Genomic DNA, 26,386 nt, shown 5'->3' with positions numbered 1-26,386 from the left:
GAATAGTGTTACTTCTGTATTTTCTAACTAGTATAATCTGAAAATCTACAAATCCAATGCTAAAAGTTGCCTTCCCCCCCCCTCTGCCCATCCATATTACAGGTTGAACACCCACACTCCCATGTATGGGAGTAAAAAAATTTCAAAAGTAACAAATGATAATGATGCACAACCTCTCAGCAGCTAACTGACAGTGCTCTTGCACACTACAGCATGATGTTGACCTGAAGTTGACAACAGTTCATGTATAATAAAAATAAAGGAAGTTTAGATTAATATTGGTTCCAATTCACTGAGATCATCATTTATATCTACTGAAAAAATTAAACCTTGGGATTAATGAAGGAAAGCAACAAAAAAATGGAAAATTTCTATCTGAGATTTATTCAATGTTTTTCAAAAACAGCATCAGTAAAATATTGGTCATTTGATTAAATAAAAGTATATTAGAGAATATAACTTACTTGTATTAGGATTAAAATAAACACACTAAGAAGTCCCATAGTCATATCCCAGAATCTTAAAAGATAAATAAAAATTGTCAGAAATTACAGAAATTAGTGACTATGAATCAGATATGATACTAAACATATATTAACACAAGGGATGTCTAAAAACTAAGCTAAGCCATGTTCTACTTTTCAATATAATTGCACTGCCTATTAAGTCATTTGTTCCATCAATTTATTTATCATCTATCAAAAAAAAAAAAAAAAGCCAATATGCCGCAAGGCCATAAAATTGCAGTCTCAAATGTAATAACCAACAGCACGTTTTTCGGAAAAATCTAGATTTCTGTCAAAGTGTTGTCTAACTCAACGGCACAATCAAATAGAAAGAAGAGAGGACAAGAGAAATCTATGCCATAGGATGGTCACCCAAATCTCTCATTGCTTGGAATGCAATCACCTGTGAATATATGCAACAGTATGAGCAGTGGTATCTTTCCAACAAAACCATGCCTTGTATTAGGAGAGAACTATTTGCAGCTGAGTGTTGAATTTAATTTTGACATTATTTGGGAGTAGCATCAACTATGTACTCATGAAATCTCTCAAAAGAATGCTCTGATGCTACTTAAAGGCATTTTCCGTGACTTTCCCTGTAGTATGGTTTTTGAATTTTTGTGTGGTACAGAAGACAAAGGATACTTTCACTAAATCCTTTTTTATCATGGCATAAGATGTCCATGTCTGATCTGACATTTAAGTCCTATTTAGTAACTTATCTTACTAATTCCACTGACTTATTATCACAATAACAAAAAAGCAAACTAATGATGTCTCTATACATAACTTGTGCAATTCTGTTAATTGTTTTAGTATCTGTTGTTTATTATTTTAACGGTATAATAGAACACAGAAACTAAGTAAAATATCAGCATCAAGTTAATAAATTAATTATTTACTTAGTTTCTGTGTTCTATTATGCCGTTAAAATAATAAACAACATGTTCGACGAACACATAAGTCTGTCCACATGTTTTAGTATCTGTCAAGTACACACTTTTCAGTACTTAAACACTGCTGCTTGTGGATAATATCACATAGCTGGCCAAACCAATTTTATGCAAGTTTTAAAATTTTTACATGCCGTCTGCTAAAAACACATTGCCCAAATGTCAACTCTTTCATTTATCAATTATTTGCTACTTTTTGATTCATCTTAAATATTTACACAACCATTTTTGCATTCATTAAATCAACAAGCCTCTTTCTCTGATATTACACTCTTCCCACCCCACAGACAGGCATAAGTGCTCAATGAATTTTACTTCTCAGGGAATTGAATTAATGAACACATTTCTGCAATGGCCCACATGTCTAGTGATGGTAGCTGTAAACAGTAACATTCTGCTTGGCAGTTTTCAGAAGAATTATACACGTGGCTTTCATTTGTAAGCAAGTTTACTATTTCTAAACTCCATATAGCGGATAAGTGTATTAGCTTTTTTTATTTTTTGGATATCCTTCATGCATTTTTCTAAGCAACATTATAAAACTATGGACCAAAACTGAATCTGATTTCTATGTTGATACAAACCACAGTTAAAAAGCATTATAATATATAAAACAAATATCCAGTCAATGATATTGAGGATTCTCAACCTTTCTTTGCTACAAAAGGGGAGTGGGGGGGGGAGGTCTGGAAAGTTCTGATAACACCTAGAACAAAAATGATATTAAAGCAACTGATATAACCACAAGAAAGAACATATGAGGATATAAGAACATAAGTTACCTTCATAACTCTGCTATCAGTATGTTCTTTCTTGTGATTATATCAGTTGCTTTAATATCAAAGAACATATGAGGATATAAGAACATAAGTTACCTTCGTAACTCTGTTATCAGTATGTTCTTTCTTGTGATTATATCAGTTACTTTAATATCATTTTGTTCTTCTAGGTGTTTAGCAGAACTTTCCAGACCCTCTCCCTCATAAATGCAAAGGCTAGGATTAATAAAAATTGATTAACATGCAAAACAATGCATTCAAAAAGTATTATTTGGACTAGTAAACCTTTAAATCTGATGGGAAAGACCACAACAATAAGTAAAATTTTGCATTCCAACTACACATTCTGCATTGGTCAAATGCTCATGCATTTGATAAAACTGTTGCATTTGATAAATAAAACTGTTCAAGCATGAGAAAAGAGATACAGCTGGTCTTCACAAAACTTGTTTATAAAACATGAATTTGCCCATGTTGTTATTGTTATGTACCATCTAGTTGACTCTTGGCAATCTTGTGAACACAAGCTCTCAATCTCACTCAGTCTAATCTCTCCTTGTAGCAATTGTAAATTAAATGAAATATATCAAGAGATATGGAGGAAAATATACTAGCCTATAAATTGGAAAATATCAATATTCTTTCCAATTCCAAAAAAGTCAAATCTGAAAGATTTTTGTTTGATAAGAAATGACATCAGGAATACCTTAAATGGGTGATATTAAGGATTTTTTATTTATTTATTTTATTGATATTGCCTTTTACAACTTGTTTCAACTACTCCATGATTCATCTGCTTGCATTCCAAAGTACATATTATGTGACACAAGAAAGGCAGATCTCTGGGATTTGACTTTTTTTTTAAATTGGGATGAATATTGATATTTTCCAATCTATAGAGTACATTTTCCTCCAAATCTGTTGACATATTTCAGTTAATATATCAGGCCCATTAAGGAATTCAAATTCACTACTTTATCCCTAGTAATTTCACCAATTCCTCCAACACTCTGTTAACTCCAGATTTTCCCTCTGGTATTTGTTCCATTGCCCATAACACTTCACTTTTCATCATCATAAGTTCCTCAAAAATTCTCTCCTTTCAAATTCTCCTTCAATATTAATATCTTTCTTGTACAAATCCTCTACATTCCATTCATCTTTTTTTTTTCTGCACTTCTTCCATCAAACCTCTTCCCAAATTAATTTCAACTACTCCTAATCCAGAAATAAACTTTCCTGTATCTTCATTTATATATTTTTAAACAGATCTCTTGTTCTAACTGTAATGTTACTTTCAATTTCCATGCAGCTTTTGTTTAGATATTTTTCTTTATCTTTCCTAACGTATGAAAATCTGCAGCCAGATGCAGCTCTATGTTTCCCAGAAGTTTCATTTTTCTTCTGTTTTTGAATGGCTTTTTCTAACAACCATTTACACCTTACATCTTTCCTTCTTGCTGATTTAATCAGATTTTTCTTTACTTTTTCTATTACTATGTACTTTGTTTCTTTCCATAGCTCTTCCTGTCCTATCCAACTGTTGAATTTATTTCCAACTTTTACTTGAAATGCTTCATTTATAGGATTTAGATCTAGAAACTGACATATAGAAACTAAAACAGCTCACCAAATCACTTGGCTTCTGAAAAATACTTTAACATGCAGAGACAAACAAGTTGTTGTTCCTCTGTATCGAGCCTTGATAAGACCCCATCTGGACTGGTGTGCCCAGTTATAGGCACCAAGGTTTCTTCGTGATGGGGAGGAAGTGGAGAGGATCCAGAGACGAGTCACCAAGATGATAGCAGGTCTGTGGAATGAACCTTATGAGAATAGGTTGAAGATTTGTGAGTTGCAGAAATTGGTCGATAGGCGAAGGAGGAGTGATATGATTGAGACATTCAAATTACTGAAGGCTTTCTATAAGATTGATCCAGAAGATATTTTTGAAAATATGACTGGTGGTGAGAGGACTAGGTGCCATGAATGGAAGCTGGGCAAGAGCGTGGTTGACAAGGGTGTTAGAGCTAGGTTTTTTACTTGGAGAGTAGTGAATGAGTGGAATAAGCTTCCAGAGTCTGTTGTGGGTGCTACGCCCGTGAATGAGTTCAAGGCAAGGTATGATAGATACTGTGTGAATGTTGAATAGTTGTTCTTGACATGATGTTAGGGCCTCCCTCAATGAGTCTGTCGACTCCTTGGAGTGGTCCAGAACAATAATAATAATAATAATAATAATATACAAAATAAGACCCAATGCATACAAAACACTAAAACACATGAATGCAGATATAAAAGAAACTGCAAATATAAAGTGTGAAATAGATGTAAAAGAATTCTTGGGTTACTTTACGGATCTTTGGACGGATAACACTGGCATCAATAATAATTACACCAGAAACTTACAAAATACTTTAAATGATGATAACAATGAAAGAATTAAAGGACAACCAAAATAAAATAAAAAATGGCAAATCAGCAGGAGAAGATGGGATAAACTCTGAAATGTATAAATTTGCTGGAAAAAAATTTCATCAAAGATTATTAAAATTTTTAAATAAAATATATACAAATGGACAAATACCAATAGAGTGGAATACAAGTATAGTAATATATATTTAAAAAAGGGGATAAAACAAAACCTTCAACAAACTAATACCTCTGTAATACAGAGGTATTAGTTTGTTGAAGACATACTACAAAATATATATAGTAGAATACTTAATGAAAAACTAAAAATATACAGTGAAAAAATATTATTAGAATGTCAAAATGGATTTAGAAAAGGACGCTCTACAATGGATGTAGCTTTCTGTTTAAAACTACCTATAGAAAAAAAGAAGAGAATTTAATTTAGAAACCCATCTTTTGTTTATAGATCAAGAAAAAAACATTTGACAAAGTAAAAAGATATATACTATTTGATATATTACAAAGAATAAATATACCTAATATTTTACTACATGCAATACTGAATATATACAAAGATAATGAAATAAAAATAAAAATAAATGAAAAGTTGTCTGAAAAACAATCTATAAAACAAGGAGTATGACATGGATGCCCTCTGATTGAGATTGGAAATGAGATTGGATTGGGGTAGTAGGTAAAGAGGAGAGATAGCATTGGATTGGATCAGGGGAGATTGATTGGAGTATTCAGAGATTGGATTGCCTCCTCTTTTGCCTGAGTGTGGAGCAGTGTTATAGTATATGTTATAGTCGAGTAGAATAGATTCCGTGAACTAAATTCGCAATCAGTGCATGTACAGTGGATTAGGATCATCTACAACGGAACAACTAAAGAAAGTGAATGGAAGAAAAACTGGACATTGTGACTAATTTTTCTATTTACTATTACCCATCCACTACCAACTAACAGCAGTTATACCGGCAGAACCAAATGGAGGAACTAACATTAACAAACTTTAATTGCGACCAACTAATAACACTCTTCAGAAAGATAGGTTTAGAACTGGAAACCAGATATCCGGGCAGTGTAACACTCATACAATCACCACCAAACAATGAAGGAACTTATGGCCCCACCAACTTAGAAGTTGAACAACCAGAACCTTCCCCACAAGAACACTACTCTAACTCAGAAGACAAGACTGAAGATTTCCAAGTAATCAACAGAAACAAAAGACAAAAGGTCACGGACACAGCAGAACAGGAAACACCAATGGACGCATCAACCAACACAAAAAAAGAACGCATCCCTCCACTTATCCTCCGATCGAAGGAAAATGGTCAGAGACAGCAAATTTCATGAAAGATCAAGTTCTCTACAGCAAGAAATACAGCAGAGGGAATACAAATACAACCCGAAACAGTTACAGACTTCAGAAACCTCACCAAAAAACTAGACGACTCACTGATCCCTTACCATACATTCACACTAAAAAGCGAGAAAAACTTAAAAGTTGTAATAAGAGGAGTAGTAGAATCCATCAAAACAGATGAAGTTAAAGCAGACCTAACAAGACAGAGCATTGCACCCATAAAAGTCTCGAGAATGCATAGGGGAAACAAAACCCCGATGCTGCTAATCCTAATAGAGATTGAAAAAGACAAACATGACATATACAACCTAAGAACAGTGTGTGACCTCATCATCAGAATGGAACCACTTCGAAGGAGGGCATCAAACGGACAGTGCCACCGATGCCAAAAGTACGGACACGGCGATACAAGGCAGAGTTCAGATGCCTGAAGTGTGGAGACAAACACTACACAGTTTCCTGTACAACTCCATACAACTCCCATACAACTCCAGCAAAATGTGCAAACTGTGATGGCCCGCACCTAGCAAATTATAAGGGAAGTCCTAAACATCCAACCAACGAAATGACAAAATGGAAAGCAACAGAACCACATTCCACAACAGATACAAACAAACAAACACATACCACCTACATCCAACCCAGTAATTCCCACGACAACCTGCAAAAACACAACATATGCCAATATAGTAAAAACAAACCAAGAACCCCCTCACTCACAACCAACCACCCAACTCAGCCAAAATAACAGCTGCCCTAAGTGAAATGCTACTCGCATTCAGTAAGACAAATCAGGGTTTTCTTCAAGGCTTGCTTGCCACTGAATCTCCAAGGTTCAGTTCCTGTTCTCAAACTCTTTCATTTTTTCTTCAATAATCTTTGTATATGTTAGTACAGTTCACATCTGAGAGCTGCTCAACTTTTATTCGATTTAAAACTTTCTTACATGTCATCCTTTTCAATATGAAATTCAATTTTATTCTGCTCAAGACTAAATAGTGATCACTTCCAATTTCAAATCTTCTGTACACTCTGGTGTCCTACACCAGGGAGAAAACATCACTATCAACAATAACATAGTCAATGAGACTTTTATTTCTTGCCTCTTCTCTCCATGTGAATTTGTGCACATTTTTATGTTGGAACATGGTGTTAGTAATAACCAGTCCATGTCCTGAGCAGAAATCCAACAAATATTTGCCATTATTATTAGTTTTGCTCTTTTCTCCAAATTTTCCCAATATATTTTTGTATGTCTGACAATCATTTCCTACTCTGCTATTTAGATCCCCAACAAGGACCAACTTTTCCTTTTTCATTGTGTCAGATGCTTTCTCTAAAGCAGTAAAAAATTCCTCAACTTCTACCTTAGTAGAACCTTCTGTGGGACCACAGGCACAAATAAGCCTCATTGTCCAGTTCTCCATTCTCATATTTGCCCACATCACTCTACTTGAGACTGCCTGCCATTCAAGAAGATTAGCCTCGTATTTAGTGTTGAATACAATGGCTACTCCTTTTCCTTGATTGTCATTGCCTGTATATAACATTTTGTATTTATTGCTCAGAAAGATCTCACCAGTTTTTGTCTTTTTTGTTTCAGTCACCTCTATTATGTCGATCTGGTACTTATCTAATTCCTCAGCTAGTAAAATAGTAATAAAAGTAAAATAGTTATTAATAATAAATAATAGAACAGATAAATACTTTGAGTTATCTTGGATGCGAAATATCATATGAAGGAGAAAAAGACATAAAATTAACAACTTACAAATTTTTACAGATTATAGGCCTGATAAATAGAACACTCAACCCAAATATAGTACAAAACGAAACACGCTTGAAAATATACAATACTTTACAGCGCCCATATTATTGTATGGCATTGAAATTTGGGCAATAAAAAACAAGATAAACAAAGAATAAAAACAAGTGAAATGAGATTTATGAGAAGAACTGCAAAATACACATTATTAGAAAAAAGGAATGAAGACATTTTAAAAGAACTAAAAACAAAATCAATAGAAGAAAAAAACTAAACAATTATAAACAAAAATAGATAGAAGATATAAACCGAATGGCCAACACCCGATATCCTAAACAAATACTTAAATATAAGCCAATTGGAAAGAGAAGGCAGGGTAGACTCAAAAAAGGATATTGGATGGATAACGAGACCGGAACAGACCAATATAGCCTATACCCATAAATAGCGTTATGATGATGATGATTTATGGGATTTGAATCAAATTTGATGCATTCCTTTTATTTTTTTTATTAGCTTCTAATTTCAATATAACTTAAATAATTCATGATCCATTCCACAGTCTGCATCAGGTAGTGCTTTGAGAGTACTTCACCTTCTATTGGCAACAATGTAGTCTATATAATTTCTGTATTTGCATTAGGTGAAGTCCATGCGTACAATCTTCTTTTATGTTATTGAAAGAAACAAATTTCAATTTTATGTTATATGTTATTATATAAGGCATGCTAATTTACTTTCTCCTGCTTTATTACTCATTTCTAAACCAAATTTTCCAGTAATGTCCCATTATTCTATTTCTCTCCCAATTATGAGTTCCAATCACTTAATATCAATAGAAAATCTCTCTTATCAATGCAGTATTTAAACACAGTGCATCACAGGCTACACTTAACCATAAACAACTATCAACAAATGCAGAAAATTCACCTGTTCTACAAATGGCAATCATGGCTCTTAGTCCTTTGCAAAGGCCACTTGGCAGAAATTCTGCTCATCTGTGTTTTTACCCCCTCTCTTTTTCATCCAACTGGCACCACTGTAACTTCTAAAAAAGCTCATTTTCTCAAACATCTGCATAAATAACCAAGGCAAATCACCTACTATCATACCTGAAGCAAAATTACTGAACTCTTGTCTTCTCCACAGTCTTCTCTAATTAACGGAAAATGTCAATATCAGTCAGCTTCTTAGCCATATCGATACCCATTAGATAATCAATGACCAAATTAATTCTGTCTTAATCCACAAAAGATATAACCAACATCATCCACCTCTGGACAAATGCCATGAAAAGGCTTGAAGAAAACCTGCTGCTCTTGAGGACATTGGATCAGGTCTGGCATTGGCTACTCAGTTTTCTCTGTTCACTGTTGTCATATGGATAGCGTCCTCTCTTCAGACTTTTCCATCAATGCAAGAGTGCTACAGAACTATGTTCCACTATTACCTATTTAATATTATACAATGATATAAGGCTACTTTATACATAAGTAGCCTTATATCATTGACCTTAAATCCAAACTATAATTTTACTGATAATAGTTCATTCCTTCTACTTACAGTATTTGAAACCTTGAAGCAAATAAATATCCCAAGATTCAAGATCTTCTACAACCAGTGTATTAAATACATTTCATTAAATACAATATTAAATCTCCATATCATTCTTCAATAAGGTGAAGATGACCCAGTCATCATCAATGTTGATTGGGTCATCTTCAGTCAAACTTACTGACTGTAAGACTAAACAGTACTTGTTTCTTGCAAAAAAACCGATATCACAATTAATCCTTCCTTACTTTTGACAATATGCAGATTTTGAAACAAGACCAACTTCCTCAGCCTCTAAAAAAACTATCCTTTTCACACAAAATGCTACTTTGCACTAGTTTAAATACTAATTTTGTTCAAATTCCAAGTATTTTCATATTTTGGATGGTGCATCAAAATCCTTCTTAAAAGGTTCTTAATACTACCTAGAAGAGGACAACACTGCTAATTAATAAATGCTAAAAGAAATAGTTTGCAGTGCCATAATAAACATGTTTATCAACAAAAGATAATGGGAGAAAATAACATATTTAAACATGTTAGCAGTGAATGGAAAGCTGTAGAACAATAAAATGATATTTACCTTACATTTTTAATATACAAAAAGAAATGATACACAGTTTCCATGAACCCCTCGGATTTTGATTTAAGGCCAAAGATTCCCTAAAATAAATTTCAAAAAACAAAAAAGTTAATAAATCTGCATCGTTTTTATTATTAATAATGGCAAAGAAAAAGTTATTCATCTTGAAATCTGAAGAGACAAATTAACTTACTGCTAATTGAGTAGTTGCAATGGTAATAGCTGCAGCAGAAGTAAACCCACTTATCACAGAGGCAGAGATAAAGCTTACTAGAAAACCTATAAATAAGTATTATCTAGTATATAATGGAAACCAACAATTAGCTGCATATGTCTCAAATTATCATAAAATTATATTTTAAAGAAGATAATGTCAAGTCAGTGTTATTTCAGAAAGTTAACATTTTTGGATATTTAACTCTCCATTTCAATTTTAAAAGTTTTGATTTTAAAATTTGTAATTTTAAATCAGACAAAAACCTAGAACTGCATTACAAAGTAATGTAATGTAAATGAATCCTTTGTTCTGAGGATTTAAGGCTTTTATTAAGAATTTTTCTTCTTCTTCATGTCATTTAAATTGTTCTATCCATGTTCTGAACAGAAATCTAGCAGATTACTTACCATTTTATTAGTTCATCATAAAAATCATGGAAATAACTACTGTGTTAGAGTAAAACTTCAGTTTAATATAAACCAAAATAACCACTCGCCCTTCACATTAAGGTCATCATTTGGAGTATACACATATATACAAAGAAATAAGCTGCACTACAATCTACATGGTTGTAAATTGTAGTACATTTACGTATTTGGTCAACTAGTAAATGATTGCATGATGAAGGTTGACTAGTTACAGTCAACCTTCATCATACTACCTAAAAAAAGCAAATGCAAAAACTTGTAATGATTATAGAATGATCAGTCTAATAAGTCATCTTCTCAAAATGTTTCTGAAAATAATTCAAAAAAGAATATACAGAAAATGTGAAGACATCAGTCATACCCAATTCAGCTTGGGAATGGGAGAGGCTCTTTTCTTTTCTCAAATCTCATTTCAAAAATGTAGTGACCAAAACAAGGAAGTATTCATTTGCTTCATCGACTTCGAGAAAGCATTTGACAAAGTCCAACATACTAAAATGATTAAATTATTAAAAAGAATTGAATTAGATGGTAAAGACATCAGGATCATTGAAAACCTATACTGGAACCAAAAGGTATCTGTTCAAGTTGATGACATTATTACAGACTCCATTAACATCAAACAAGGAGTAAGGCAAAGATGTGCCTCTTTTTTTAACATAAATTCAGAAGCCATTCAAAAAATCTTAAAAGGAAGAGAGGAAGGGATTAATGTAAATGGTGTGTCATCAGCATATCTGATATGCTGATGACACAGCTCTCCTGGCTGACAATATTCAGGATCTTCAAAATCTTCTGGAGCTAGTGAACGAAGAGAGTGAAAAAATGGGATTAAGAATAAATATCACCAAAACTAAATTCATGGTCACAAGCAAAAAACCAATTCTTAATTTAGCACTTTCTTTAAATGGAAAACAAACAGAATCTGACAAAATTTAAATATCTCGGATGCTGATTAAATGAAGAATGCAATCCAGAAATGAAAGTAAAAGTTAGAATTGAAATGGCAAGAAAAAATTTTCTCCTGATGAAATCAACACCGTGTAAATGCAATTTAAATTTAGCGCATAGAGTACACATGGTTAAATGCTATGTATGGTCTGTACTGCTGTCCGGTGCAGAAACTTGGACCTTGAAGACAACATTGATAACAAAAAACTTGAAGCCTTTGAGATATAGTTATACAGAAGAATGTTAAAAATTCCATGGACAGTAAAAACGTCCAATCAAGTACTGGAACAAATGGGGAAATAATGTCAACTTTTAGATACCATAAAAAAGAAGAAAAACTGCATATCTTGGTCACATACCTCATAATGAAAAATATAAGATACTTCAATTGATTACAAAAGGGAAGATAAATGGAAGAAGGGGACAAGGAAAATGAAGAAAATCTTGGCTGGCAAATATCAGACACTCGACTGTTCAGAGTGGCTGAGGATCGCTCAAAATTTGCCAAGGTGGTCACCGACCTCTGATAGGAGATGACACTCAAAGAAGAAGATTTTTTATATCATTAAGAGTTCACCAATACTAATACATAAGTAAATTTTAATTCAAAACAATTCAAGTAACATGCAATATATACGAAGGTGGTCTGAAAAGTTCTCGGCCTAACAATGAAAAAACGAATTTATAATTTCAAACTTAATTTTATTTCTCAACATTTTTATTTTTCAACAATCCCTTCTGGGTTCTCTGCAGTTTTTATTTATAAATGATTCATTAGAGAAAGTGAGTGGCAAGATGCTAAACTGAGATAATTTATACAAGAGGACTGACTGTTTAAGGAATTCAGAAAGTAAGGCTACTATAAAGTAAGGTGAATGTACTATGTCTGATAACTCCACGTGCTCCTCAGCCATTTAACTTTTCTTTTTTAACTCTGAAAAACAATCAAGCTTCTTTGGAAAAAAAAATCTTGCCATCTTCATAAGACCAGATTGTTCCTTGTACCCTAAACAATGAGAGAGTAATGTGGCATTTTTCCCAGACACTTGAAAGCATTGTTTTGTGAGCCTGAAATAGAAGTATCATAAAAACTTGACTATGCACACACACTCCTACATCTGAGCTACTCTATAGACACACTAAACATGCTTTAAGCAAGACTTGACTTTTGATCTACCACAACTTTTAGAGACTACAGAAATAGGAATGATAATACAAACTGAAATAAATGCATACTCCATTATTAAACTACTATTTCAAATTTAATTCCAGTAGTTTAACCTAATCCTTCAATGTAAGAGTAATTAAACACTTACCTAAATTTAAAAATCCCATGGCAAGTTGTATACATCCAGTAAGGAAAGTGATTAAAATAGCATAAATGATTCCACCATCTCCAACATGTTCTGCAGTCATAAGTGACATGATTGCAGTTGGACCAATTGTCAGGTCTTTGCAGCTTCCAAATATGGTATACATAAAACATCCCATAAAAGCTGTATAAAGTCCATACTAAATAAATAAAATTTTAAAAAATAACAATAATAAATAAATAAAACAAGAAAATTAAATCATAAATACTGCTTAATTTTCTTGTCAGGATATGTTATATCGTTTAAAGTCTAACAGTATCCCTTCTCTATCAAAGTATGACAATCATGATTGTAATACAGCAGAAATATATGATTTTACATTCTTTATAAAAAGTATTCACTGATATTGAAAACTAATTAAGTAATTTTAATCTTCTTAACCACTTGGGAAAGAATGCTATTTGGTAATTTCCACAAATATTCTATTAACCATTCTTATTTCAAACATTTTCAATTCACTGAAAAACTGTTTCGAACCTTTGAACTTAGTGATGTTTATACAATACAAATTATTTATAAAGTATAATTATTTTTCTTTAACTAAATAATATATATATATATATATATTTCTCATTTCCACAGACTTTGTTTTATGTAATGATACCTGTAGGAGCAGTTTCTAAGAGATTTGGGTCAGCAAGTTGTTTTTTTTTTCTTGGTTAGAAAGTAAATTATACTAGACAAATTACATTCTTGTTTTAATCTTTTACCGAAGTGTGAGCAAACAAAAGTTTGTGTGTGAAGTATCTTTACAGCTAGGCTATATGAAGCATCCCATAATGTAGCACACTTCCTTTCAGAATTTTTTGGCAACGTATCATGGGAAGGGTCACTATCCAGACAGGTTTCTATCTGAAGTCTCATCAGGTTGAATCTTGATAAGACTTGTGAAGATACTGAGAGCTAAATCAGGGCACAAATCATATTTTCCCATATACATGTATCAAAACGGTATCACCATATCAAAACATTCTGGATTAGTAACATTTTTTTAGCTTAGAAAATTAATTATACTGGACAAGAAATTCTATGCTTGTCTATACCTAGGTAAAGGATAAATTCTGTGCCTAGAATAATTTACTTTCTAATCAAGCAAAAAGTTGATACAATTATCTCTAATTCAGAGCATTTTAATAATATGGTAATACACCATTTTGGTGTACATGAAAGATATGACTCCTGCAATGATTTAGCTTTCATTACCTTCATGGTCCTAGCTCTAAACAATGAGACTTCAATGAAGACTGACAGTCTGGGTAGTGACACTTCCTATAATGCACTGTTAAAAGGAAGTGTGCTGTGCATTATAAATTACTAGGGAAATCAGATGTAAAGTCATCTGCCTCTGTACAATAGAAGTAGCACTAGTCATGAACATATGTCAGACACAAACTCTTTTGTTTGCTCAAGCTTTGGTAAAGGATTAAAACAATATAATTTCTTGTATAGTATAATTTGAAAATGACTGTCTATTTCTTATAAAAATAATTTTAAAACATTTTTTGGATAAATATATTTTCTTCTAATATCAGCTTGCACCTTAAAGTGTTAGGTTTAATGGCCAAATAGCTTCATTACATATAAGCTTAATTAACACTGTGATAGGATTATTCCTATTTGTATAGTAGGTCTGTCAATTATTATATGCTAACTTACATTCAGCTAAAAAGCCCTCAAAGATCCAGTGTATTCTAGACAGAATTTGAACCCAGGACTTTCCAATCAAAGAGCATCACGTACAGCCTTCATGTCCAAGCTATGAAGTATCTAAGTATATTTTCATAGAGAAAAGTTATTTTAAATATTATTATTATTGTGTACATCTGAAATCCAAAGACTTCGCAGGAGACCCAAACTATACAGACAATCTATCATACCTCTACTCGAACCCATTAACAAAGAACTCACAGCTGACTCTGACAACCCATTCTGCTCATTCACAACTCTCCAAAAAATCTAATCCTCACACCCCTACTAACCACACCTTTATTCAAATTCCCAGGGATGACCTCTTGTTCTGGCCCCTCTAACCAAGTGTTGAAATCTTTTCCCCTGCATCAATCTTATAAAACCCTTTAAGCAACTTAAATGTATCTATCATATTGGCTCTTTCTCTCCTATAAACCAACTTCTGCAATCCACACACTCTCAATCATCTATCCTCATAGGGAACATTCCATAGACCACTAATCATCATGGTCACTTGCCTCTGAATCTTCTCTGTTGCTTCTTCATCTCCAAGAAATCCAAGAGACCAGATCTGAGCATAGTAATCCAGATGTGGGTGTATCAAGACCTTATAAAGAGAAATAACAACTTCCTTATCTCCACTGGTTATCTTCCTTGTTAAAGCATTCTTCAACAGCCAAGTAATCTTATGGGCTACCTTAGCAATATGTCCTCTTTAACTCTCTATCTACCACCACCACCACCCCTAAATCTCTAGCTTCATCTATTTCCTGGAGTACAGTTCCATCAATGTGGTACACAGCTTGTAATTCATTTATCTCAAAATGCATAACTTTACATTTCTCCACATTAAGCTGATACCCATTATCTTTTGCCCATACTGACAGCCTATTTAAATCTTCCTGCATGCTTTGCATCACCTTGATTAACCATTACTCTACTAATTTTGCATCATCAGCAAACAACTGCATATTTCCTTTCAGGTTATTTCCTATATTATTTATGTACAAATTAAACAGTAGTGGTCGCACTACTGAACCTTGCGGCACACCACTAGTCACCTGTTTTCACCTCAATTCTGCCCCTCCACATACCACCTTTTGACATCTGTCCAGCAGCCGCCACCCCTTATCCACATAACCAGTATCATATCTATCCCTGTTTGTTCTAATTTGCATAACAGTTCCATGTGGTATTCTGTCAAATGCCTTTGTGAAATCCAGCAAAATCACCGTGTAGTCATTTCCTCCCATCCAACTCAGCTGTTACTCTATCATAAAAAAAGTTAGTCAATTACTAAGGCATGACCTATCCTTCACAAATCCATGTTACACCCCCCCCCATACAGTATGATATCTTTATCCATCCATTCTTGAATTCTCTTTTTGACCAATTTTGCCAGTACTCCCCCCCCACCACCACCACACACATACACACCTGAAATACTGATTGGTCTATAATTTGCTACTGCAGTCCCCTTATACAAGGGAATTATTTTGCCCTCTTTCAACTCCCTTGGAACTCTACCAGGACTGAGACTTAAATTAAAGAGCCTAGTTAGAGGAATTTCCAGTTCCCTCACAAAACCTAAGCTGATATTCCATCTAATCCCACAGCTGTATTTACAATGAGATTCTGCAATATCCTAAGAACCTCCAATTCATCCACCTCTGTTCCCACATTAATGTCTGTCACAGATTAAAGTAGAAACCTCACTTGGATGATATACCCTTGCAAAGTTTTCACTCAGTAGCTCAACTGTTTTATCGGCCTCTGTCACCTGGTGACATCATCACTCATTAAGGTTAACTTTCAATGGTCATTCTTCCTCTTACTTGCACGTAATGAAAGAATTCATTGGGATTTCCTTTGGTCTGCTCAGCTGGATTCTTCTTATAATCTGATTTTGCCTTCCTTGCCTGAGCTTGTACTGTTCATGAGTTTGCTGGTGACCTTTCTCCTTATATACCTTCCACAGCATTTTCTTCTTCTGTAGCTTACGCCTAATGATATTACTCATCCATCTAGCTCCTACCTGATTAACTTTCCTTACCTCAGGTATGCAATTTAATATTGCTTCCACTAGATGACTCGTGACTATCTCCCATGCACTACAAACATCGTTAGCCTGCAGTGTTTTATGCCATGGCACAGATTTAAGCTTCCACCTAAGCTTGTCATAATCACCTGCCTTGTAGTTCCATATATACCCTTTCTTGACAGAATATTCCTGATGTTACAATCTTCCAAGTCAAGACTGCATGTCACTTTCACCAATTGGAGGCAATATGCCACCTTGATTATGGATAGCTCTTCTGATCCTATGACCAGGTCCATCAAATACTCCCACTCCAGTAGTCCTCTCCATCACATGCTGCCTCAAGTAATTATCTCTCGGTAGGTGTATAAATTCTATTTCCTTTCTGCCATGTGATCTTTCTTCCTTCCAGTCTATATCTCCATAGTTGAAGTCCCCCCATAATAATCACATGACCTATACTCATTGTACTATTTTGTCATTGCATATCTTCTAGATATCCATGGAACTCCCTAGCCTATAGCAACAACCAACTGTATATTTTGTCTTACTGGTCTTGATCTCACACCCAACTGCTTCAAATGAACAGCCACCCCTCCTGCCTATCCCCTATTCTTTTTGGCTGCAATTTATCGGCTATCATCAGCAGTACCCCTCCCTCATCCTATCTTCTCTATTTTCCCTGAAAATACTAAATCTTTCACATTCTATCCCTGTAACTACATCATCTGCTGTTAGCCAAGTCTCACTAATGCCTATAACTTTTGGCTCCTCTCTCTTATTGCTGATACTTCTGGCATTAGTATATAGAAACTGCAGCATCCCTTTAGGTCTCCACCTACATTTACTTCCTGAATTGATGACCCTATTCATTATTTTTGCTCGAGAGACTAGATTTTGTACTTCATTCTCACACTTACTCGCCTCATAGGTGCCTTCACATAAACTCGCCTGCTTCCACCTTAATTATTTAAGTTTTCCTGAATTTGCTTCAGCATGCTCAGTGAACAAAGCTCTCTAGACATCTACCACCAAAACCATTAAATGCAATCCATCAGCATTATACAGATCCTTCTTTCTGTCAAACCCTGACCACAGATCCACAAATCATACATTATCCTTTCTACAATATATCTTCTAACAATAAACGTTAAACTGTAACAGAAAAAACTCACAGGATCTATCCTGTGATAGAACACTTAAAAAAAAATAACTGAAATTCTAAGCTATTTCTAAATTTTTTTGAATTTTTTTTTGTTTTTTAATAGCAGAAAATGTCATCATCATTATCAAATTCCTGCCATGTACCCTCAAGGGGTGTACAGCATATGATAGTACTACATGAAAAAAATTACATCATTATTAATTTCCTATTTACAATTTTCCTCCAAATCAGTCTGTTACTTGTCAAGACTCCAACATTATCAGATCTTATATTTTCATCTAAGGCACTTTGTACCGTATCAATCTACCTATATCTTGGTCTTCCTCTGGGTCGTTTTGCTGCCAACCTGAAAGAGAACACTTGTTTTGCTAATCTTGCTTCGCCCATTCTGTTTAAGTGACCATACCACCTGAGATTAGCTGTGCTAATGCATTCCTGGATGCTGACAATGTCAAGTTCTTTCCTAATATCCTCGTTCTTAATATGATAATGCCATTGATGCCATCTGTTCACGCCTATAATCTTTCTCAGGACTCTCATATCTGTTGTCTCCAGTCTTTGGTCAAGTGTTTTACTTCTGACCCGGCTCTCAGATCCATAAGTTAAAATTGGTTTGAACACTGTCTTGTATACAGCTAATTTAGTGTTCCGACTAATTTCTCTCTTATTCCATATGAATTTATTCAATTGACTTCCCACCATACCAGCTTTGCTGATTCTGTTGTCTATTTCTATATTTAATTTACCATCTTCAGTAAAAATCGTGCCTAAATAGCTGAAATGTTTTACTTGTTCCACAGGTTCTCCATTCACAACACAGTTGACATTTTCAATGATTCTGCCTATTTTCATTGTCTTTGTCTTTTTATTGCTGACCTTCATACCATATCTATTACAACAGTTATTCAATTTAGTCAGAGAATCTTGCAGACTTGTAGCAGATTTATTTAGAAGTATAACATCATCCGCATAAAGCAAAGAGCTGACATTAACATCTCCAATTTTGATATCATGCTTAATACCACTTTCCTTCATAATGTGATCCATATAGATAATGAATAACAGAGGGGATAAGGTACCTCCTTGTCTCACACCAGATTTAACATTAAACCATCTTCCTGTACTTCCTTCAGTTCTAACTGCTGACTTACAACTCAAATAAAGACTAAGTATTGCTTAATATAATGCCCCATTGACACCATATAACTATAGCGTATTGAATTGCTTCTCTCTTGGCACCTTGTCATATGCCTTTTCCAAATGGACAAAACTTAAATACAGATCTTTGTTATAGTCCCATGCTTTCTCGATTATTTGTCGTAAAGTGAAGATCTGATCCTGACAGCCTCTATTTGGCCTGAATCCAGCTTGTTCTTCACCAAGCTTTTCTTCCACAATTCTTCTCAACCGTTTCTCAAGTATACTTGCATAGATCTTGCATAGAATTTAGAGCCAACTGCTTGTGATGAGTCTTCTGACTCATAGGTGTGTTATACCAATGATAATAATAATAACAAGATTTCTCCTGTAGTAGCAAATGTTTAAAAAGGATAAACAAATTAGACAATTATTAAAATATTTTTAAATGTATATTATATAACAATAATATGCTTCTAAAAAAAAGGAACGATACCATTAAAGTAATAAATTAATTTGAATTAGATACTGAAATTAGATATTTTAAACTAATTAATACAGATTAACTAGTTAGTGTCTTTAAAGGAATAAAGTTACTGATTATAGCTGTTAATCTGATCACGATGATATTCAGTATATTTATTATTCTGAGTTTCAAAATAATCATTACTTGTGGTGGAAGACCAGCTAGCTGTGCCAAAGCAAGACCCTGTGGTATCACAGTCAAAGCAACAGTAAATCCAGCTAGAGCATCTCCTTTCAAATCTGAAAGGCTATACCGAGGCAGCCAAACAAGACAAGGAATACGGCGCTTTAATATTTTTATGCTGCAGCATTTTTTCTGTAAATGAGAGGTCCATGAAACATGATGTGAATTTCCTTGCTGTAGTGGTTCTTGCTCTCCAGGTGATCTCACATCACCTAGAAATGAAGTTATCACTTTATTTCTACTCAAAACAGCCAAATAAATATAGGAATTTGTCTATATATGCAAATTTCATGTAAAATGAGAAAATAAGCATTTATAGATGTTTTCTTTCAAAATATAAATTATCAAAATTACTTTAAAAGTCCTAAATAATTCAGCTTACATTGTTCACTACTTTAAGAAGGTGAGATAATTCGGGGGGGGGGGCAGTGTATTGTATGGTTAAAAAAAATTCTACACAGATACAAAAAATATAAGTCAGGCAAAGTGGCATTTATTTAAAAACATCAATAAACTCCATATAAGTGGACAATTAAAAGGCAATTATGTAAACAATTTAATGACTGAAAAAATAACTTGAGTGTTGAATTAATTTTTTTGTTTTGCTTTGTTGTGAATGAAGTTTCACAACTGTTTTGCCTAAGTTTTACAAATTTTTGGGATAGCTTTATAAGTCATTCTAATTTTAATCAATAACATGGTGAAATGAGTCGACAGTCTACCAATGTATGGAAGGAGAAAAGTGGGAAACATATCTGTGGATCTTTCAGCTTCATTAGATGCCTCTACTCAATACAGATAAACTATGCAAATCCACACAAAAGTTATAATGGTACTGTGAATCAACCCCCTCCCCCTTCCTTTCAAAACACAATACTAAAAAAAAAAATAAATAAATAAATAAATATTAAAAAGTAACAAAAACCCATTCACATACTGATCTCCTTCAACAGCCTTAACATCAATATAAATAATGTGCACCACTTACAGACATCAAAAATCTGACCTATTATTTTTAACAGAACCTCAACAGGTATCCTGTACCACTCCTGCCCATTTCAACTGCATGATTCCTTCTGTAGCAACAGTGTAAACTGTGTGTGCTTTAAATCTGACATCCCACATCCAAGAATGGCATCTTGAATCCCCTCTTTTCAATTTGCTAGGGCTGAAAATTTCTTTGGTTCACTCAGTAATATTTGTTTGTGGTCTCTATTGCTCATCAAATTCTGATAATCACTCTGAAATTTTCCATTGCTTGTTCATCTACAGTACAAATACCCAATGAGGTCATCTTCCTTGAGAACTCCAAGGAATTCATGACTTAGACTGCCTTGAACTCCACTAATCAAGCCAGAAGTGATGTAAAGATAATGGCCATCAGCAACAATCTTTCATACATTGTCCATCAGCCCACCAGAATACATAATCCTCTTCACTCTCCCTCAGTTCTCTTAATAAATACATGTAGATGTCAACTCCTCTTGGTAACTCTGACATAAATTCATCCTAGTTCTCCTTTATTACTGAACACCATTCACCCAGTCATTTTCCATTTCATGTTTTTTGGCACTAAAATAATGCTAACTGGTACGATACTCCTCCTTTTCTTAGGTTAAGCATTGTTATTGCTATTCTCATCCTGATACCTTCTCCAACTGAATAACTGAAAGAATTCTTACTGGGAGATTTTTATCTCAAACAGTGAAGTACTCTTCAAACATTGGTTTTCCAATAAGTGTTTTCATGGTAATCCAAGAAAATAATTTAGCATACTGCAAGTAGTTCAAAACCAAAACTCCAGCATCTCACTAGGCCTGCAAAGTAGCAAACAGTAACTACATAGAGACCGTTAGCAAATACAAATAGACTCTGAAAAGGAGGAATACAGAAACGTGTGTTCAAATATTCAAATCTTTCTGTTCAAATGGCAGTCAAGTGTTCTGGTCCACTGCCAAAGATCTTTGGTGCAACTTTTGTTCATCCAGTTTCCACCTCACATCCAAATGGTACTATTGTAACATCATCCAAGGACAAGGCTGACCTGGCATTATTCTCCTCCAACTCCTGCACTGATGATCAAGGCAGAGTATCTCCACTTTATCAAGAATGATCACTACATCCTCCTCTAGTCTTCTATCAGAAAGGTATCCTGAAAAGTTTAGATATCAATTAGTCTTCTGTGGTATCCCCCCAACTGTACTTTAAACTAATACTTTGAAATTAATGCCCATTCTACACTGTTTTTACAATTTTTCATCATCTGGAATTTACCCTACAACATGAAAACAAATATTTAATGCATCCCAGAAAAAGGAGATAAACGTCAGTTATCAAACTACTGTCACATTGCACTTACCTTAGTTTACTGAAATTAATGAATATCACCAAGTCAACTCCTTCATATTTGGAAGCCCACTAATTAATCAATGACCAACATTCTTGCATGATCCACAGCAGATCTTGTCAACATCATACTATAAATACAGGCTATGGAAAGGTTTGGTGAAATCCATGTGGTCACTCTAGCATGGCATTTTCATAACATTTGATTGGGTCTAGCACAAGGACCTATTTCCTAAACTGCCATCTCATGGTCTACTGTCCACTCTTTGCAAGTGAAGCGTCAGTTTTTCTCTCTGGTCATTCACTGCATGTTTGGCCAGCCTGGTTGGCTGAGTGGTTAGCGTATCCGCTCTCCAGCCAAAGGGCTGCGGGTACGAATCCTGCCGTGGGCATGGTTGTTTGTGATTGTCTGTGGAGATAGTAGTGGTGATGGTGGACAGTAGATGGTGTAGATGAGACGGTTTGTGGATGAAGTTGAGTGGTGGAGAGTTGTAGAGTAGGTGCCCTCCCTCGATGAGTCTTTGTACTCCCTGGAGGTGTCAAATAATAATAATGTTGTGGTGGATGGCTTAATTTCTTCAGATTTCCTTAATGATGCTAAAGTATTCCAGAGCGCTATACTTTTGCCCAAAACTATGTTCTATTCATAATGACTTATTACTAATCTTAAATTATTGAAGTTAGTGAGAGGTCATTATGAATAGGAGAGTTTTGCCAATGACTACTCTCCATTCCTCTTTTTCATTTAATAAATCATGCAGTGATCATATATCCTAATTTACAAGATCTTTCATAAATGTCTTAAACACTGATCTCCTTGAATTTCAGTGGGTTGAAGATTTAATTGTTATGTGCAAATATGGCTGAAGCAACTAAAGCAATGAGGCCATTGTATTATGTCTGTTAATTATGCATTCTACTGGCTGATTTTCCTGGTTGAAGGATGAAAAACCCTTCTGCTTCTGTATGAGACCGACCAACTCATATCTAGTTGTGGTGTAAAGATAACTTTGTTAATTTCAACGTGCTGACAAGACACAATCCTGTCTTATTTCATGATATCAACATCTCCATGCAAAATCAGATATTTCTAGAAATAGTGGATATTAAAGATCCAACATTATTTCAATGTTGAATAAATACTGAATGTTTAAATATGAATAAATGTAAAAATGAATAAATACTGAAAGTTTCGAAATTTTGACCAGAGAGCTTATGAAAATACAATCCTCAGCATTGGAGTTGCCTTAACTTGCACTTAAAAGACATGAGCCAAGGATTGTATTTTCATAAGCTCTCTGGTCAAATTTTAGAAACCTCCAATTTCAAAATTTGTTGGATCATTAATATCCACTTTTTCTATATAATTTACATAACAAAAATTAAGTCATATGGCTCTTTCTTTGATAATTCAGATAACTCTTCTTGGACTGAACTTGGACTTATGCCTGTAGCCTCTCCTAACGTAAGCATATATTATGTTAGAATGTTTGACATACAAAGAATAGAATTACATCTATATTTTGTACAGAATAAAAGTAAGAAAATAAGATATTTATTATTAACATCCAAACTCCATGGAGTCAGAGACTCACTATGGGATATTTATACCAAAAAAAAACCCACTGGTGAAACTGGAAAAAAATTAAAAGATAAAAAGAAGAATAAATAGACTGCTTTTTTAAAAAAAGATATTGTACATAAAGCATCAAAAGAAGCATTATGAGGGGGAAAAAAATTAGTAGTAGAACTTATCAGAAATTTTTTTTTCTAAGCTTTGCAAAAAGAAGTAATAAAAACCTTAGAAAAAAAAAATCTGCATTTCATATATATCTACAAGATAAATAGAATACATCAATATATGTAAAATATGAAACTATATGGAATGAAGTAAATAACAAGATAAGACCACCTGGATTATTGTGTGCAGATTTGGTCTCCTGGGTTTCAAGGGGATACAGAAACTGTGGAAAGGATGCAAAGAAGAATTACAAAGATTATATCCAGATTATGGGATTTAGATTATGAGGACAGATTGCAAGTATGTGGATTACAGACTCTGGTTTGTTAACAGAAGAAAGAGGGATGATATGACAGATGTCTGTAAACTTCTGAATGGGAGTAATAGGATATCATCTGATGAAATTTTTGTAATATGGAAGGTAGGGAGAGAACACCGGTGTGGGAGGGGGAGTATCCATGGAAGTTAAATTTCTTTGAAGTCCAGAAAATGGTAAGAGTTAGGTTTCTCTCACAGAACAGTGAGTGAGTGGAATAGTTAGTAATAATAATAATAGTTTGCCTTTAGGGATAGTGAGCACATCTAGTGTGAATGTAAGGGAAAGTATTATAGCTGGTTTGGGTGATATGTAGCCTCTCTCAATGAGTCCTTGACTCCCTGGAGGTCTCAAATGATGATGATAATAATAATAATAAGGAAAATTAAAACAAGAATAAATACTGAAATAACTTATGGTAGACATAATTATACTTTTAAAAAAATAGTTTATTACATGTAAAGGAAATTAGCATTTATTTATAACTCCTATATACTTATTATTATTATTATCCTAAGACCCTATGGAGTCAAAGCCTCATCTGGGGGGGGGGGGTCCTTTTGTCATACACACAGCTCATCATACTGTGCCTTAAACACACTCGAATTCTCTGCAGACATCACCCCTCTCAGGCAAGGCATTTCAACCATTCACAATTCTGTATGCAAAAAAACCTGTTTCTCACTCCCCTGCTCACACCCTCCTTACACAGCTTCCAGGGATGACCTCTGGCTCTCCCCTGATCTCCCACTGTTTTCTGTAAAGCCTCTTGAACATTGATCCTATAACAACTCCTTACTAACTGATATGTCTCTATCATTTCAACCCTCTTCCTCCTATCCACTAACTCTGTAAATTGCATCTTCTCAACCTTTCCTCATATTCAACATCCAGAGATCAGAAACTACCTTAGTCAGTTGCCTCTGGATCTTTTCTAACATCTCTTCATCATTTTGAAAACCAGGTGACCAAATTCGTGCACAGTTGTCCATGTGTGGCTTATATAATGGTACAAGAATCTCCTTACTTCTACAAGTCAGTGTCCTCTGCATCATTTCCAGAATTCTTTGAGTTATCCTCACAATTTTGGCAATGTATCCCCTAAATTTCATATCCTTATTCACTATCATCCCCATGATCTCTTATTTCCTTCACTTCCCACAATATATTCCCACCAAGCATAAGTTCTACATCCCATCTTTGTTTCCCAAATTTTAAAACCTCACATTTTGCAACATTGAACTTTCATCCATTCCCATGCCATTCTATCTATTCTACTCAATCTATTCAAGTCTTCTTGTAAGGCCACAACATCTCTACTCTTCATAGTTCGTCCCAACTTTGCATCATCTGCAAACAACTGAATATTATTATTATTATTATTATTATTATTATTAAACAAGACCTCATGGAGTCAAAGACTCATCTAGGAGGTCCTTTTATCTCACACACATCTCATCATACCGGGTCTTAAACACATTCAAACTCCTTGCAGACACCACACTCTCAGGCAAGGCATTCCAATCATTCACAACTCTGCACGAAAAAAACCTGCCTCTCACTCCCCTACTCACACCCTCTTTATACAGTTTCCAGGCATGACCTCTGGTTCTCCCCTGATCTCCCACTATTCTCTGTAGAACTTCTCCACCATTGATCCTATAACAACCCCTTACCAACTTGTAGGTCTCTATCATATCTCCCCTCTTCCTTCTCTCCACTAGACTCTGCAAATTACATCTTTTCAATCTTTCCTCATACTCGACATTCCAGAGGTCAGAAACTACCTTAGTCAGTCGCCTTTGGACCCTTTCCAACATCTCTTCATCCTTCTGAAAACCAGGTGACCAAATCTGGGCACAATAGTCCATGTGTGGCCTAATCAAAGCCTTATACAATGGAACAAGAATCTCCCTACTTCTACACGTCAGTGTCCTCCTCATCATTCCCAGAAGTCTTTGTGTTGTCTTCACAATTTTGGCGATGTGTCCCCTAAATTTTAGATCCTTATCCACTATCACTCCCAGATCTCTTATTTCCTCTACTTCCAACAATATATTCTTACCAAGCATAAATTCTGCATCCCATCTTTGTTTTCCAAATTTTAAAACCATACATTTTGCAACATTGAACTCACATCCCCATTTGCTTGCCCAAATATCCCCATCTAAATCTTTGCTAATATCATTAACATACAGGTTAAACAGCAATGGCCCTAAAACAGACCCTTGAGGCACACCATTAGTGATTTTACTCTTCCAGAATATTGCTCCCCCATACACAACTTGCTGATACCTATCAGATAGCCAGCTCCAATCCAATGCACTCATCTAATATCCAACCTCATCC

The 26,386-nt window shown here is 34.4% G+C and overlaps 1 protein-coding gene across 3 annotated transcripts in view; it reads right to left on the bottom strand.

Annotated features, from left to right (window-relative positions):
- The window catches only part of LOC150105176 (sodium-independent sulfate anion transporter-like), a 255,432-nt gene that overhangs the window by 178,504 nt on the left and 50,542 nt on the right, over positions 1-26,386 (bottom strand). For all 3 annotated transcript variants that reach the window (XM_090395526.1, XM_090395528.1, XM_090395527.1), the window contains 5 exons: positions 19,596-19,846; positions 12,840-13,035; positions 10,121-10,206; positions 9,928-10,007; positions 465-519 (listed from right to left, as the gene is read on the bottom strand). In XM_090395526.1, coding sequence (XP_090251652.1) covers positions 465-519; positions 9,928-10,007; positions 10,121-10,206; positions 12,840-13,035; positions 19,596-19,846 — 668 coding nt within the window. The remainder of the gene's footprint in view (positions 1-464; positions 520-9,927; positions 10,008-10,120; positions 10,207-12,839; positions 13,036-19,595; positions 19,847-26,386) is intronic.

The sequence above is a fragment of the Typopeltis vanoorti genome, chromosome 7, assembly GCF_054136105.1.
Source record: "Typopeltis vanoorti isolate ZY-2024b chromosome 7, IOZ_Tvanoo_1.0, whole genome shotgun sequence".
In the NCBI taxonomy this organism is placed as follows: Eukaryota; Metazoa; Arthropoda; class Arachnida; order Uropygi; family Thelyphonidae; genus Typopeltis; species Typopeltis vanoorti.
Note: the sequence above shows the minus strand (reverse complement) of the source record. Positions and strands in the feature narration are given on the sequence as shown.